Here is a 17,311-nt window from a genome sequence, read left to right as displayed (position 1 = left end):
GGTGATTTGTAGATCAGTCAGTCGGCAGTCGTGTTGGTGCTCTCGAACACGGCCATGATGTAGGCACAAGTCAGGTCCATTTCTATCCCCCCTAACGCAACATACGAAAGACTTGACCATCTGACAAAAGTGATCTGCTCGAACGCACCCATTACCCACCAGACTATCAGCTGCGCTACTGAAGCGTCCACTGTTGTGTCGGGCTTGGACCAGTCCACCTTCTAGACTGCTCGTTAAAACTACACAGAACACCTCACACACATCTCTCTGTCACCTCACCTCCAATACTTCACTGTAATATGTATTGTCTTGTTTACAGACGAGGCGAGGCTACGGGAGGATCTATTGGCTTTTTCTCCGGTTCTCGTCCACCCCCGCCGAACGGCACAATGGAATATGACTGGCAGCATATGAAGCGGGTGGACGGTCGGGATGTGATCATATCGCCCAAATCAGCAGCTGGTTGCGACAGAGCAAATTTGACAACATACCGATATACGGGACCGAACCTTACCGAACAGGATGGAGTGGCAACCAATGGAGATCAACCCGGAGGTAGAGAACCGTCATAATAAATGTGGTTTTATTACGTATATCATAAGACACACTTAAAATACGCAGCTGCTCGGTTCTAACGGTCTCTCAATGTCTAAATAATGTCTATTTTCTCTTTTGTCTGTCTGTGTTTCAGATGCTGAACAAGGTGTGTATTTAATATCGCTGAGTCATAACCGATATGATGACAGTTGTGTATATGACGTTACAACAGGACATTACAACCAACAGGTGGGTTATTATGGACCTGGCTCGGTCTGGAGTTAGAAATACTAGTTAGATCAGATTATCATCTGAACGTCAGCGCGACAGAGGTACACGAGATGAACCTGCCGTTAGAATAGAGCCTTTCCGTCGTAGACTACCGTCCGTCTCCCCGGTAGCATCTCTGCCACGCTGCGCCTGGTGCCCCACCCGGTGTCTAGGATACAGGGTGTGGTCTGATGGAAGGATGGAGAGAGCGACTAAAGATCAACTTGTGTCTGGCTCTGATTTGAAGTTCATCGCTATTCATTTGGGACAGACTGCCGTGCGGTAATGTTCTGATAAAGAAGTTAGATCAGCGGAGATATGCTAAACGCTAGTGATTATAATATTATTGATTTGAGGCCTGTTCTGCCGAGTCATCATGGACATTTAGTGTCCATTACCGTGTAGAGTTTAAATTCGGGCTCAACACCCCATCTCCGGGTTCTACCCTCTACCTGACGGACATTTAACTGCTCTGGAAATCCCATTTCATTGGTCACATACACATTTGAGCAGTTATTGCGGGTGTAGCGACATGCTTGTGTTCCTACATCCAACAGTGCCGTAATATCTAATAATTCACCCATCTAAAAGTAAAATAATGGAATTAATAAATATAACAATATTAGGATGCGTAATGTCGGGTGGCATTGACTAAAATACAGTAGAATAGAATACGGTGTATATACATATGAAATAAGCAAAGCATTAGGTAACCATTATTAAAGTGACCAGTGATTCCATTAATACAGGGCAGCAGCCTCTAAGGTGCAGGGTTGAGTAACAGGGTGGTAGCTGCTACTGATGGCTATTTAAGTCTGATGGCCTTGATAGAAGCTGTTTTTCAGTCTCTCGGTCCCAGCTTTGATGCAGCTGTACTGACCTCACCTTCTGGATGATAGTGGGGTGAACAAGCTGTGGGTCGGGTGGTGATGATGCAGCTGTACTGACCTCACCTTCTGGATGGTAGCGGGGTGAACAGGCAGTGGCTCTGGTGGTTGTTGTCCTTGTCTTTTTGGCCTTCCTGTGACATCGGGTGGTGTAGGTGTCCTGAAGGGCAGGTAGTTTGCCCCCGGTGATGCGTTGGGCAGACCGCGCCACTCTCTGGAGAGCCCTGCAGTTTCCGTACCAGGTGGTGATATAGCCTGACAGGATGCTCTCAATTGTGCATCTGTAGAAGTTTGAGGGTTTTATAGGGGGCCAAGCCAAATTTCTTCATCCTTCACAACCAGTGTGGTGCCTTCACCACACTGTCTGTGACGGTGAACCATTTCAGATTGTCAGTGATGTGTACGCAGAGCAAGTTGATACTTTAGGCTTACGTTCTACTGTATATACAGAGTATAGTGTTGTCATTGACTGGGTGAGTTCCAGATACACTGTCTAGATGGTCTGGTTGTCCTAGTCTAGCATGTTGGTGTTGAGCTGTGTCTTGGTTGGTCTAATCTAGCATGTTGGTGTTGCGCTGTGTTCTGGTTGGTCTAATCGAGCCTGTTGGTGTTGAGCTGTGTCTTGGTTGGTCTAATCTAGCATGTTGGTGTTGCGCTGTGTTCTGGTTGGTCTAATCTAGCCTGTTGGTGTTGAGCTGTGTTCTGGTTGGTCTAATCTAGCATGTTGGTGTTGAGCTGTGCTCTGGTTGGTCTAATCTAGCATGTTGGTGTTGAGCTGTGTTCTGGTTGGTCTAATCTAGCCTGTTGGTGTTGAGCTGTGCTCTGGTTGGTCTAATCTAGCCTGTTGGTGTTGAGCTGTGCTCTGGTTGGTCTAATCTAGCCTGTTGGTGTTGAACTGTGCTCTGGTTGGTCTCTGGAGACTGATAGGAAACCTTCCTGTTAATGTTCTGTTTGACTGTTGCAGGTGCTCAGTGGGCTGGGGGTGTGTGGTAGCTGGGGCTTCGTGGATGTGTTGGGGCTGGAGGATGAGGGAGTGTCTTCAGTACCTTCTCCCAGCTGTGCCCTCATGCTGCTCTTCCCTCTGACACAACAGGTAACCAATGATCTATATCTTTATTACTTTGGAAATATGTAGCGCAGTGATGTGGAGCAAACTCTGTTCTGGGAACCCCAAGGTGATGCACATTTAGTTTTTTGCTCTAGTAGCTTGATTTGATTATTTGAATCTCCTGTGTAGTACTAGGGCAAAACCCAGAATGTGCAAGCCCTGGGGTCCCAGGACACTAAACCTCAGCCCTGGGGTCCCAGGACACTAAACCTCAGCCCTGGGGTCCCAGGATACTAAACCTCAGCCCTGTGGTCCCAGGACTGTGTTTGAGAGAGACTGATGTAGCATGATGATAACGGCGTGTGTTTCAGCACGAGTCGTTCCGGCAGCAGCAGGCTGGGAAGGTATCGGGAGGTACTGACCTCTACTTCCTGAAACAGACGGTGGTCAACTCCTGTGGCACCGTGGCTCTGCTGCACGCAGTCGCCAACAACCCCACCCACATAGAGTATGGTGAGTAGAAACTGGTCCTGCATGGAGCCAAGATTGGGGGGGGGGATGACGAATACCCACACTTGCGTTCGTAATAGTAGGCTGATTGGGTATGTGAAAATAGAATGCTTATAGTATGTGATATTTAGAACCTGTAGTGATGTCATAGACAGGATGCTTTACAGCTAATATAATTCACTTCCTCTTGAGGAAGAGACTGGTCTTCATCCAGTAGAATTCACTTCCTCTATTGAGGAAGAGACTGGTCTTCATCTAGTAGAATTCACTTCCTCTATTGAGGAAGAGACTGGTCTTTATCTAGTAGAATTCACTGACCTCTATTGAGGAAGAGACTGGTCTTTATCTAGTAGAATTCACTTCCTCTATTGAGGAAGAGACTGGTCTTTATCTAGTAGAATTCACTTCCTCTATTGAGGAAGAGACTGGTCTTTATCTAGTAGAATTCACTGAATATTGAGGAAGAGACTGGTCTTTATCTAGTAGAATTCACTGAATATTGAGGAAGAGACTGGTCTTTATCGAGTAGATTACAGTTCCTCTATTGAGGAGGAGACTAGTCTTTTCATAATCAGTTGATGATCAGATCCGAGGACTGACTATCAACCAACACAATTGCTGATTAGATGAAGCCTTCTCAGTGTGGATGAGGGTAGGATGTTGATGTGCTGCTTACTGAATATATTTATACTAAACACTACATTCTAAATAGTTTGTAGTATGATTAGTACACAGTATGTAGTTTTACAAAGTAGTAGGGAAGACGGATTCAGACAGGACCAGTGTGTAGTTTTAGTTAGTAGTAGGGAAGACGGATTCAGACAGGACCAGTGTGTAGTTTTAGTTAGTAGTAGGGAAGACTGATTCAGACAGGACCAGTGTGTAGTTTTAGTTAGTAGGGAAGACGGATTCAGACAGGACCAGTGTGTAGTTTTAGTTAGTAGTAGGGAAGACGGATTCAGACAGGACCAGTGTGTAACAGTGCTGTCTCTGTGCCAGATGGTGACTCTGCTCTGAAGAAGTTTCTAGATGAGACGGCTAACATGACCCCCGCCCAGCGAGCCACACACCTGGAGAACAACCAGGTAACACACACATTCACAGTAATACACTCATGCACACACACACCAGGAGAACAACCAGGTAACACACACACACCTTGGCTATGTCTCAATTACCGCTCCTTCCTCCCAAAGTGTGTACTTGTTCTAAGGTGGGAACTCCCTCTAGCCAAAGCTTCCTCCGCTAATCCTAGATCTGTAGTGAACGAGTCCATACTTCAGGAGACGGTAGATATTATTGGGGGACACCTCATGTCTGGCCTCGTGAACCAGGGGTTAGAACCCGGTGTAAATCAAGTCACGCCTCACAACACATCAAACCAATCAAATACCTTGCTTTGGAGGAGCTCCGAAGGTGTTCACCAGGTTAGTGCAGTAGGAGTTACCATGACGACTAACATGTCAACAGAACAGGCACTGACTAAACATTTAGAATGTTCACAGCTACCGTGACGACTAACATGTCAACAGAACAGGCACTGACTAAACATTTAGACTGTTCACAACACTTTCACAGCATTTCTGTTATACCAAGATGAGCTGCAGCAAGAAGGAGATGGTTTACAATGCAACATGTTTTGGTGTTTCTGGAGTGATGTTTGTCTGAAGGCTAACATGAGGGACGGGAAGTAGCGAGACACATGAGGGACGGGAAGTAGCGAGACACATGAGGGACGGGAAGTAGCGTGACACATGAGGGACGGGAAGTAGCGAGACACATGAGGGACAGGAAGTAGCGAGACACATGAGGGACAGGAAGTAGCGAGACACTTGAGGGACAGGAAGTAGCGAGACACTTGAGGGACAGGAAGTAGCGAGACACTTGAGGGACGGGAAGTAGCGAGACACTTGAGGGACGGGAAGACGAGACACTTGAGGGACGGGAAGTAGCTGACACTTGAGGGACGGGAAGTTCACTTGAGGGACAGGTAGCTCACTTGAGGGACGGGAAGTAGCGAGACACTTGAGGGACGGGAAGTAGCGAGACACTTGAGGGACGGGAAGTAGCAGACACTTGAGGGACGGAAGTAGCGACACTGAGGGACGGGAAGTAGCGAGACACTTGAGGGACAGGAAGTAGCTAGACACTTGAGGGACCCAAGTTCTCTTGAGGGACAAGTTCACTTGAGGGACGGGAAGTGCAACACTTGAGGGACGGGAAGTAGCAGACACTTGAGGGACCAAGTAGCAGACACTTGAGGGACGGAAGTCAGCGAGACACTTGAGGGACTGGGAAGTAGCGAGACACTTGAGGGACGGGATCTCTGACACTTGAGGGACGGGAAGTAGCGAGACACTTGAGGGACGTAGCGAGACACTTGAGGGACAGAACATCAGAACTTGAGGCTGGAATAGCGAGACACTTGAGGGACAAGTTTCCACTTGAGGGACGGGAAGTAGCGAGACACTTGAGGGACGGGAAGTAGCGAGACACTTGAGGTTGATGTTTCTGGACTGATGTTCGCTGAGCAGGTGTCCACATCCTGTTGGGCCTGTAGTGTAGGTAGACCTGTCACATATAACCCATGTTACACCTGTAGTGTAGGTAGACCTGTAGTGTAGGTAGGCCCTACACATATAACCCATGTTCTCTTGGGACATTCATTGGGACCTCTCCATCTGCAAACAGGCTTTCAAAGCTTTCCATATCAGAGGACAGAACATCACAAACAGGCTGAATATGATGTTTATTATCTCTGTCCTCAAAGCTTTCCGTATCAGAGTACAGAACATCACAATCAGGCTGAATATGTTTCTCTGTCAGTTTCCCCTTAATGGAAAGATTCCCCAGTTCCAGTCCATAATGTCCTCTGTCAATATGTCCTCTCCCGTAGCCTGTCCTCTCCCGTAGCCTGTCCTCTCCCGTAGCCTGTCCTCTCCCGTAGCCTGTCCTCTCCCGTAGCCTGTCCTCTCCCGTAGCCTGTCCTCTCCCGTAGCCTGTCCTCTCCCGTAGCCTGTCCTCTCCCGTAGCCTGTCCTCTCCCGTAGCCTGTCCTCTCCCGTAGCCTGTCCTCTCCCGTAGCCTGTCCTCTCCCGTAGCCTGTCCTCTCCCGTAGCCTGTCCTCTCCCGTAGCCTGTCCTCTCCCGTAGCCTGTCCTCTCCCGTAGCCTGTCCTCTCCCGTAGCCTGTCCTCTCCCGTAGCCTGTCCTCTCTAGTTTTCTGGAAAACTCTCCTTTTCGTCCTCCAGGGTTCAGTCCCAGTGCTAGACTTGTTTTTGTTTAAGTCTTTTCCAAACCGTAATTTAACCACACGGAGTAAACTGAAGATGAACCCTAACCAGGTGCACTATGCAGAAATCGCTCCGTTTCCTGGTTGCTAAAATTCTAATATTTGCCTAATTTCAGTTTATGTGCAAAAATGAGCAAGTATTGTATAGAGAATCACCTTCTAAACTGCTGTGAAATGTCTTTTCAAACCCAAAGTATTTTATTTCCAGCTGTTTGACGCTGGCGTACAAAACCCAAAGTAAAACTGGGGTAAACAACTTAAGAACGGGAAGCATAGAAATCACACGCATAGAACAGATGTACCGCTTCTTAGACTGGCTTTTAATGAGAATGGCAGATATGCAACTAATTTCTATGTGAATTTGGTCTGGTTGCCCAAAATGTTACATATTTCAACTTTAACTAAAACTTCAGTTTAAAAACTTCTACAGGATCAGTGGGCCCCCCGTGGGACGGTTGAGCTAACGTAGGCTAATGCTCCTAGCACGCGGTTGTAAGTAACAAGAATTTCCCAGGACATGGACATATCTGATATTGGCAGAAAGCTTAAATTCTTGTTAACTGCACTGTCCGATGTACAGTAGATATTGCAGTGAGAGAATACCATGCTATTGTTTGGAGAGAGCACAATTACGAACTTAAATGTATCAATAAACCAATTTGGCACATTTGGGCACTCTTGATGATGCAACATTTTTAACGAATGCAATGGTTCATTGGATCAGTCTAAAATGTTGCACATCCACTGCTGCCCTCTTGTGGCCAAAATCTAAATTGCGCCTGGGCTGGTTTTCTCTTGCGTTTCAAAGATGATGGTACAAAAAACATGTGTTTCTATGTATTATCTTTTACCAGATCTAATGTGGTGTTCTCCTACACTCATTTCACATTTCCACACACGTCAGGGGTTCCTTTCAAATGGTATCAATAATATTCTTGCTTCAGGGCCTGAGCTACAGGCAGTTAGATTTGGGTCATTTTGGGCAGAAATTGAAAAAATCGACTTTTTACGGCGTTTGACCGCTAAGACACGGTACTTCATGGCGATATGAGAACTTCTAGTCATGGTGTAATTCTGTTGCTGAAGTTACGCCACGGGTTGGCGGTTTGTTTGGAGGTTGGCACACAGGGTTTTTGAATCTTGCCGCTGGACAAACCAAACTGTTTCTGCAAGTTGAGCTCACATCAGACATGAAGCTGCAGTTCTCATCTCGGCCACTAGAGGACAGCAGAGCTGCTGGGCTCTGAGATGCATGTCTTCACAGATCAACATGGTGTTGTAACGTATAGGAGTACATGCATCATATGGGTTAATATGTATAGATGTTTAATATCTAGATATGTATGTTTTTAGTGTTGGTGTAGATATATTTATGAATATGCTTTAATGTTCACTGAGTGTACTAAACATTAGGAACAGCTCTTTCCATTACAGATTGATCAAGTGAAAGCTATGATCCCTTATTGATGTCACTTGTTAAATCCACTTCAGTCAGTCTCGATGAAAGGCAGGAGACTGGTTAAAGAAGGATTTTTAAGCCTTGAGACATGGATTGTGTATGTGTACCATTGAGGGTGAATGGGCAAGACACTGAAGTGCCTTTGAATGGGGTATGGCAGTAGGTGCCAGGGGCACCGGTTTGAGTCAAGAACTGCAGCGCTGCTGGGTTTCACGACAGTTTCCTGTGTGTCGCTGGTTTTTAACCGAAAGGTTGCTGGATCGAATCCTAGCTGACAAGGTAAAAATCTGTGGTTCTGCCCCTGAACAAGGCAGTTAACCTACTGTTCCCCTGAACAAGGCAGTTAACCCACTGTTCCCCAGTAGGCTTCATTGTAAATAAGAATTTGTTCTTAATAGACCTGTCTAGTTAAATATTTTTAAAAAACTGTGGGACCTTATCGACAGGTGTGGGCCTTTCCTACTCCTGCCAAATTAATTTAATTTACCACAGGTGGACTCCAAGCTGTAGAAACATTTTTAAAGATGATCAATGGAAACCATATACACCTAAGCTCCACTTCTAGTCTCCTAGCAAAGGGTCTGAATACTGGTGTAAAGGTATTATATCATTTTATAAATTAGCCAACATTTCTAAACCTCTTTGTGCTTTGTCAATATCGGCCATTGTGTGTAGATTAATGACGGGGGGAAAACCAATTGAATCCGTTTTAGAATAAGGTAACAAAGTGTGGAAAGTCTAGGTCTGAATTCTTTCCACATGCAGTAAATACCTGTGTTTAATGTATACCTGTGTGTCTAGACCTGTGTGTCTAGACCTGTGTGTCTAGACCTGTGTGTCTAGACCTGTGTGTCTAGACCTGTGTGTCTAGACCTGTGTGTCTAGACCTGTGTGTCTAGACCTGTGTGTCTAGACCTGTGTGTCTAGACCTGTGTGTCTAGACCTGTGTGTCTAGACCTGTGTGTCTAGACCTGTGTGTCTAGACCTGTGTGTCTAGACCTGTGTGTCTAGACCTGTGTGTCTAGACCTGTGTGTCTAGACCTGTGTGTCTAGACCTGTGTGTCTAGACCTGTGTGTCTAGACCTGTGTGTCTAGACCTGTGTGTCTAGACCTGTGTGTCTAGACCTGTGTGTCTAGACCTGTGTGTCTAGACCTGTGTGTCTAGACCTGTGTGTCTAGACCTGTGTGTCTAGACCTGTGTGTCTAGACCTGTGTGTCTAGACCTGTGTGTCTAGACCTGTGTGTCTAGACCTGTGTGTCTAGACCTGTGTGTCTAGACCTGTGTGTCTAGACCTGTGTGTCTAGACCTGTGTGTCTAGACCTGTGTGTCTAGACCTGTGTGTCTAGACCTGTGTGTCTAGACCTGTGTGTCTAGACCTGTGTGTCTAGACCTGTGTGTCTAGACCTGTGTGTCTAGACCTGTGTGTCTAGACCTGTGTGTCTAGACGTGTGTGTCTAGACGTGTGTGTGTGTAGACGTGTGTGTGTGTGTGTGTAGACGTGTGTGTGTGTGTGTCTAGACGTGTGTGTGTGTCTAGACGTGTGTGTGTGTCTAGACGTGTGTGTGTGTGTCTAGACGTGTGTGTGTGTGTGTCTAGACGTGTGTGTGTGTGTCTAGACGTGTGTGTGTGTGTGTCTAGACGTGTGTGTGTGTGTGTCTAGACGTGTGTGTGTGTGTGTCTAGACGTGTGTGTGTGTGTGTCTAGACGTGTGTGTGTGTCTAGACGTGTGTGTGTGTGTCTAGACGTGTGTGTAGACCTGTGTGTGTGTCTAGACCTGTGTGTGTGTCTAGACGTGTGTGTGTGTGTCTAGACGTGTGTGTGTGTGTGTGTGTGTGTCTAGACGTGTGTGTGTGTGTCTAGACGTGTGTGTGTGTCTAGACGTGTGTGTGTGTGTCTAGACGTGTGTGTGTGTGTCTAGACGTGTGTGTGTGTGTGTCTAGACGTGTGTGTGTGTGTGTCTAGACCTGTGTGTGTGTCTAGACCTGTGTGTGTGTGTCTAGACCTGTGTGTGTGTGTGTGTCTAGACGTCTGTGTGTGTGTGTGTGTCTAGACGTGTGTGTGTGTGTGTGTGTGTGTCTAGACGTGTGTGTGTGTGTGTGTGTGTGTGTCTAGACGTGTGTGTGTGTCTAGACGTGTGTGTGTGTCTAGACGTGTGTGTGTGTGTGTCTAGACGTGTGTGTGTGTGTGTCTAGACGTGTGTGTGTGTGTGTCTAGACGTGTGTGTGTGTGTGTCTAGACGTGTGTGTGTGTGTGTCTAGACGTGTGTGTGTGTGTCTAGACGTGTGTGTGTGTCTAGACGTGTGTGTGTGTCTAGACGTGTGTGTGTGTGTGTCTAGACGTGTGTGTGTGTCTAGACCTGTGTGTGTGTGTCTAGACCTGTGTGTGTGTGTGTGTGTGTCTAGACGTGTGTGTGTGTGTGTCTAGACGTGTGTGTGTGTGTCTAGACGTGTGTGTGTGTCTAGACGTGTGTGTGTGTGTGTGTGTGTCTAGACGTGTGTGTAGACCTGTGTGTGTGTCTAGACGTGTGTGTGTGTCTAGACGTGTGTGTGTGTCTAGACGTGTGTGTGTGTCTAGACCTGTGTGTGTGTGTCTAGACCTGTGTGTGTGTGTGTGTGTGTGTGTCTAGACGTGTGTGTGTGTGTGTCTAGACGTGTGTGTGTGTCTAGACGTGTGTGTGTGTGTGTGTGTGTGTCTAGACGTGTGTGTAGACCTGTGTGTGTGTCTAGACGTGTGTGTGTGTCTAGACGTGTGTGTGTGTCTAGACGTGTGTGTGTGTGTGTGTGTCTAGACGTGTGTGTAGACCTGTGTGTGTGTCTAGACGTGTGTGTGTGTCTAGACGTGTGTGTGTGTCTAGACCTGTGTGTGTGTGTCTAGACCTGTGTGTGTGTGTGTGTGTGTGTGTCTAGACGTGTGTGTGTGTGTGTCTAGACGTGTGTGTGTGTCTAGACGTGTGTGTGTGTGTGTGTGTGTGTCTAGACGTGTGTGTAGACCTGTGTGTGTGTCTAGACGTGTGTGTGTGTCTAGACGTGTGTGTGTGTGTGTGTGTCTAGACGTGTGTGTAGACCTGTGTGTGTGTCTAGACGTGTGTGTGTGTCTAGACGTGTGTGTGTGTCTAGACGTGTGTGTGTGTCTAGACCTGTGTGTGTGTGTCTAGACCTGTGTGTGTGTGTGTGTGTGTGTGTCTAGACGTGTGTGTGTGTGTGTCTAGACGTGTGTGTGTGTCTAGACGTGTGTGTGTGTGTGTGTGTGTGTCTAGACGTGTGTGTAGACCTGTGTGTGTGTGTAGACCTGTGTGTGTGTCTAGACGTGTGTGTGTGTCTAGACGTGTGTGTGTGTCTAGACGTGTGTGTGTGTGTCTAGACGTGTGTGTGTGTGTCTAGACGTGTGTGTGTGTGTCTAGACGTGTGTGTGTGTGTGTCTAGACGTGTGTGTGTGTGTGTCTAGACGTGTGTGTGTGTGTGTCTAGACGTGTGTGTGTGTGTCTAGACGTGTGTGTGTGTGTCTAGACGTGTGTGTGTGTCTAGACCTGTGTGTGTGTCTAGACCTGTGTGTGTGTGTGTGTGTCTAGACGTGTGTGTGTGTGTGTGTGTGTGTCTAGACGTGTGTGTGTGTGTGTGTGTGTGTGTCTAGACGTGTGTGTAGACCTGTGTGTGTGTCTAGACGTGTGTGTGTAGACCTGTGTGTGTGTGTGTGTGTGTGTGTCTAGACGTGTGTGTGTGTCTAGACGTGTGTGTGTCTAGACGTGTGTGTGTGTCTAGACCTGTGTGTGTCTAGACCTGTGTGTGTGTGTGTGTCTAGACCTGTGTGTGTGTGTGTGTCTAGACGTGTGTGTGTGTGTCTAGACGTGTGTGTGTAGACGTGTGTGTGTCTAGACCTGTGTGTGTCTAGACGTCTGTGTGTGTGTGTGTCTAGACGTGTGTGTGTGTGTCTAGACGTGTGTGTGTGTAGACCTGTGTGTGTGTAGACCTGTGTGTGTGTCTAGACCTGTGTGTGTGTCTAGACCTGTGTGTGTCTAGACGTGTGTGTGTGTGTCTAGACGTGTGTGTGTCTAGACCTGTGTGTCTAGACGTCTGTGTGTGTGTGTGTGTCTAGACGTCTGTGTGTGTGTGTCTAGACGTCTCTGTGTGTGTGTGTGTCTAGACGTCTCTGTGTGTGTGTGTGTGTCTAGACGTCTCGTGTGTGTGTGTCTAGACGTCTCTGTGTGTGTGTGTCTAGACGTCTCTGTGTGTGTGTGTGTGTGTGTCTAGACGTCTGTGTGTGTGTGTGTGTGTCTAGACCTCTGTGTGTGTGTGTCTAGACCTGTGTGTCTAGACCTGTGTGTGTAAATGTGTATATTGTCTCTTGCAGGCCATCAGAGAGGCTCATGATGGAGTGGCAGCACAGGGCCAGTGCAGGGTGAGAACACAATGCAACATAAGGACCTCCTCAGATGTTACTTATGTATCATTTCATATTGTATCATTTCATATTGTATACTCTCTCCCTCTTTCTAACCCTCGCTTTCTCTCCCTCTTTCTAACCCTCGCTCTCTCTCCCTCTCTTTCAGGTGGAGGCAGATAACGTGAACTTCCATTTTATCACCTTTGTCAATGTGAAAGGACAGCTTTATGAGCTGGGTGAGTGTGTGGCTGAGTCCCGGTGTCCCGCCCCGTCTCCCCGGTGTCCCACCCTGTGTCCCGCCCCGGTGTGTATTTACACACTTTCTCTGTCTCTCTCTGTGATTCTGTTGTGTAGATGGTAGGATGGAGGGACCGGTGAACCATGGAACCACCAAGGATGACTCCTTCATCAAGGTACGTTCCCCTTTCATTCATCTAATCCCAGTAGATGTGTCAAACCTTCCATTAATCTAATCCCAGTGGACATGTGAACCTTCCATTCATCTAATCCCAGTGGACATGTGAACCTTCCATTCATCTAATCCCAGCCGACATGTGAACCTTCCATTCATCTAATCCCAGCGGACATGTGAACCTTCCATTCATCTAATCCCAGCCGACATGTGAACCTTCCATTCATCTAATCCCAGCGGACATGTGAACCTTCCATTCATCTAATCCCAGCCGACGTGTCAAACTGTGTAAAGGCAGCAGTGTATTCCTCACAAAAGTAGCAGCTCCCCGACAGCCGGGACGTGCCGTGTCGTCCCTCCCATGGGGACAGTGAGGAGGCAGCGACGTTTGATTGGTTCCTTGATCTGATCTGATCTATAAACTAGGCATGACCGTGGCTTATTTTGCATTGATAAGCAAATGCGTATAATCTCAAATGTTCAAACAATAAAAACCAAACAACAATTTAACTTTATAGACTCCTCCCAGACAGGGAGACTCCTCCTCCTGCAATGTGCTTTTCTCTGTGACCAAAACATGACTTCCTATTGCGAGCTGATGTGGGAGTGCATACCTTCTATTGCGAGCTGATGTGGGAGTGCACACCTTCTATTGCGAGCTGATGTGGGAGTGCACACCTTCTATTGCGAGCTGATGTCATAATATAATGTTGATGCCTGGCCGACATCTAAACAACGTAGAATGGAGTATATAGACATTCTACATCTGTCAGACGTCTTGCCATTGAGCTCACTGCGTCGTCCCAGTGTATCCTGTTTAACCAGAGGGTTGTGCTAGCTGGGCTGTTCGTCTAGCGTTTCGCTACACCCGCAATAACATCTGCTAAATATTTGATTAAGCACTAACCGTGGCTCTGGAGCCTCGGCTAAATTAATCTCTCTCCTCTCTCTCCCCAGGATGCAGCCAGGGTGTGTCGGGGTTTTGTGGAGAGAGCAGAGGGAGAGGTCCGCTTCTCTGCTGTGGCCCTCTGTCATACCTAGAGACCCTGGAGAGGGACACACACACACACACACACACACACACACAGGTGAACCATGGTGTATACACACCTGGTATGTACTGGAAACAGTTTGCACTCTCCCCACACACACACACGCAGCACACATGCGTAGATGTTAGTTTGCACAAGCCTGGTGTCACGTTGATGTCACTACTGCTGTACTTTCTGTCTGCTGTACTGTTATTTATTTTTCCAAGTCAGATCACCACTGAGAAAGTAGTGCACTTACATGGGGAGTAGGGAGCCGTTTGCTCTGCAGCCTGTGAGGTGTTCCTGTTTTTCTGCTGTCTGACTCCTCAGCTCTGTTTCTAACAGCTGTTACGTCAGACTACGATGTTAGGATGACGTTGTTACTGTGTTAGGATGACGTTAGGATGACGTTGTTACTGTGTTAGGATGACACTGCAACAATGTTGGCTGTGCTTTGCCTTTCTGCATCTTCCTGTGCTGCTGACTGCCAATAAACAACCAAACTACACACTTCTCCACTCCTCTGTGTGATGTAAAGTCATTAACTTCTGTAATTACCATAATTGAGTAGCTTTTCAGAGTAAAATGTTGAAGTACCTTCTACTTTAGGAGGGTATTTCAGTTCTCTTTCCATCCTGATATTTTCAAACATGTTCGATTTGACTAGTAGTAGTATCAGTAGTAGTAGTAGTATCCGTAGTAGTATCCGTAGTAGTATCCGTAGTAGTATCCGTAGTAGTATCCGTAGTAGTATCCGTAGTAGTATCCGTAGTAGTATCCGTAGTAGTATCCGTAGTAGTATCCGTAGTAGTATCCGTAGTAGTATCCGTAGTAGTATCCGTAGTAGTATCCGTAGTAGTAGTAGTATCCGTAGTAGTAGTATCCGTAGTATCCGTACTTGACTTCTTTCACTTCACTACATTCCTAAAAAAAATACGTACATTTTCCCTGACAGACAAAAGTGCTCATTACATTTTGAATGCTTAGCAGGACAGACAAAGTGTCCAATTCACTTTCTAGTCGAACATCCCTGGTCATCTCTACTGCCTCTGATCTGGAGGACTGGGGGGGCAGTTATCCCCTGGGGGGGGGCAGTGGGGGGGGCAGTTATCCCCTAGTGGGGGGGTTATCCCCAGTGGGGGGGCAGTTATCCCCTAGTGGGGGGGGGGGGGGCAGTTATCCCCTAGTGGGGGGGGCAGTTATCCCCTAGTGGGGGGGGACCAGTTATCCCCTAGTGGGGGGCGAGTTTCCCCAAACACTCATCAATCATATTACTACTTACATCAAATTCTCTAAATTTCTCTCAAAACAGGTGGATTGTTTATCGTAAAGCTTTTGTACTTGTATATTGAACATTTATAACCCCAGTGGAAAATTATCTACAACTTCTTCAAAATGTCATCAATTTACCACAACTGTTTTGTTGCAATATCTCCAAGTTGTGAGTCATCTTGTGGTGGTAACGGGGAGAGTTACCCCCGGGGGGCAGTTACTCCTAGAACCCTACTATGTTTTGACCCTTTAGAACATTTTTAAACAAATCTAAACGGAATTAAAAATACATTTGGACTCTAAAAAAAACTTCCATGGACATTAAATATGTAACCTAATAATGAACCCATGTATTGATGTGAAAACATTTGTATTTATATGAATTAATCTGTTTGTAAAAATCAAAACATTTAATGAAGACTTTTAAAACAAAAGTCCAAGGAAAGGGTTATCGCTGTGGTGGTTGGACGGAATTTGTCCAGATCAGAGCTGGCAGCGCGTCGCCGTGGTTAGACGCGGTGCGGCAGCGCGTCGCCGTGGTTACAGACGCCGTGCGGCAGCGCGTTGCCGTGGTTACAGATGCGGTGAATCAACGCGACCGTTCTGCTGCTCTGGCGCTCGGTGGCAGCAGCGTCACGTTGTCTCGCCAGCTGACCGGATTTATAACGCCACCGTTTGTAAAATACACACACCGCCCCAACCCCCCCCTCCAACATTCTTCTATCCTCCCCGTCCTGCGGGCACCAGGACCGGCTGCTTGGCGTCTGTCTCGCGCCTGGCCGGTTGGATGTTATTTTTAGTGTCCGGTTGTTTCGTGTTGCAGTGTGGGGAGTCACGATAGATCATTTTCCTCTACAGCCCAACCGGGAGACGCTCACGCCGAGTTACGGAGAATCCTGGTAGAATAACGGATATAACGGATACGGGCCCTCCGTGAGCCTTAACCGGTGGAATAACAAGCCCAGCTGTCCGGTAGGAATTAAGGGACGACATTGCCGAGCTTTTCTTAACGGAGAAAGGATATTTAAACCCCACGAACGCACCATAGCCTACTGAAGCCGTTATCAGAGATGGCCAGCACCGGGACTGAGCGCGAGGAACCTCACGTTCCCCTGGACGAACTGAGACATCCCGAGCCTGCATTCAGAGAGGCGCAGAAGTGGATCGAGGTGAGAAGTCTGTGTATATAAACAGGGTTATTACCGGGGGTTATACATGTTATATTACAGTAGGGGTTTATGAATGTTATATTACAGTAGGGGTTATAAATGTTATATTACAGTAGGGGTTATAAATGTTATATTACAGTAGGGGTTATAAATGTTATATTACAGTAGGGGTTATAAATGTTATATTACAGTAGGGGTTATAAATGTTATATTACAGTAGGGGTTATAAATGTTATATTACAGTAGGGGTTATAAATGTTATATTACAGTAGGGGGTTATAAATGTTATATTACAGTAGGGGGTTATAAATGTTATATTACAGTAGGGGGTTATAAATGTTATATTACAGTAGGGGGTTATAAATGTTATATTACAGTAGGGGGTTCTAGAGACCGGGGTTATAAATGTTATGTTGCAGTAGTAGGTTCTAGACTGGAGACCCTGGACTGAGGGGATAGCCTATAAATGTTATATTGCTGTAGGGGGTTCTGGACTGGAGACATGGGACTGAGGGGATAGCCTATAAATGTACTATTGCCCTGTCACCTGTTGTCTCGCAGGGTGTCCGGTTACAACTTGACTAGAAGGCTCAATGTGGGACATTACTGCTGCGTGATGAAGTGTGTGTGTGTGTGTGTGTGTTTGAGTGAAACTAAGAGAATATTATCTAGTAAGGGATGGAACTTACTAGAATAGTATCTCTCCGTTCCTCTTGGTGGCCATGTTTGGTTTGTCTGAAGACACCTGGAGAGAGAAACCCGTTCCCCCTGAGCGCATGCACCAGAACCCCGCCTCCCGCAGGCGAGAGCCAGGAGATTCCGGATGGTAGCCATGGCAGTGAAAATGTGGACTAGTATTCACGCACATGGCTCTCTCTGTGATGTTTACAATCAATCATGTCGTTTCAGTGACTTCTGTGTGTGTCGGGGGGAGGGTCTTGTTATTATGAGTAGATCTACATGGTAACCTGTTTTCCACCATCTGATTGGTGGACAGCGACTGAGTGAAGTCAGCTAGTTCAACACTTCCTGTCTCAACCAGAGAT

General features: G+C 46.9%; 2 protein-coding genes across 3 annotated transcripts in view; both read left to right on the top strand.

Annotated features, from left to right (window-relative positions):
- Window positions 1–404: 404 nt before the first annotated feature.
- Window positions 405–14,332, top strand: LOC112240461 (ubiquitin carboxyl-terminal hydrolase isozyme L1-like). The gene is made up of 9 exons (XM_042314396.1): window positions 405–555; window positions 692–703; window positions 2,659–2,787; window positions 3,114–3,255; window positions 4,252–4,337; window positions 12,349–12,396; window positions 12,548–12,617; window positions 12,736–12,794; window positions 13,751–14,332. Exons 1-9 carry the CDS (start codon window positions 523–525, stop codon window positions 13,832–13,834), a joined length of 663 nt encoding a protein of 220 aa, XP_042170330.1. The 5' UTR covers window positions 405–522; the 3' UTR covers window positions 13,835–14,332.
- Window positions 14,333–15,748: 1,416 nt separating this feature from the next.
- Window positions 15,749–17,311, top strand: part of LOC112266186 (LIM and calponin homology domains-containing protein 1-like) — a 59,592-nt gene continuing 58,029 nt past the window's right edge. The window contains exon 1 of one of the 2 annotated variants that reach the window (XM_042314395.1): window positions 15,749–16,265. In XM_042314395.1, coding sequence (XP_042170329.1) covers window positions 16,167–16,265 — 99 coding nt within the window. In that variant the 5' untranslated portion in view covers window positions 15,749–16,166. The remainder of the gene's footprint in view (window positions 16,266–17,311) is intronic. The other variant, XM_042314394.1, reaches the window with a different exon arrangement.

Source organism: Oncorhynchus tshawytscha, unplaced genomic scaffold (assembly GCF_018296145.1).
Source record: "Oncorhynchus tshawytscha isolate Ot180627B unplaced genomic scaffold, Otsh_v2.0 Un_contig_1088_pilon_pilon, whole genome shotgun sequence".
Lineage (NCBI taxonomy): Eukaryota > Metazoa > Chordata > Actinopteri > Salmoniformes > Salmonidae > Oncorhynchus > Oncorhynchus tshawytscha.
Note: the sequence above shows the minus strand (reverse complement) of the source record. Positions and strands in the feature narration are given on the sequence as shown.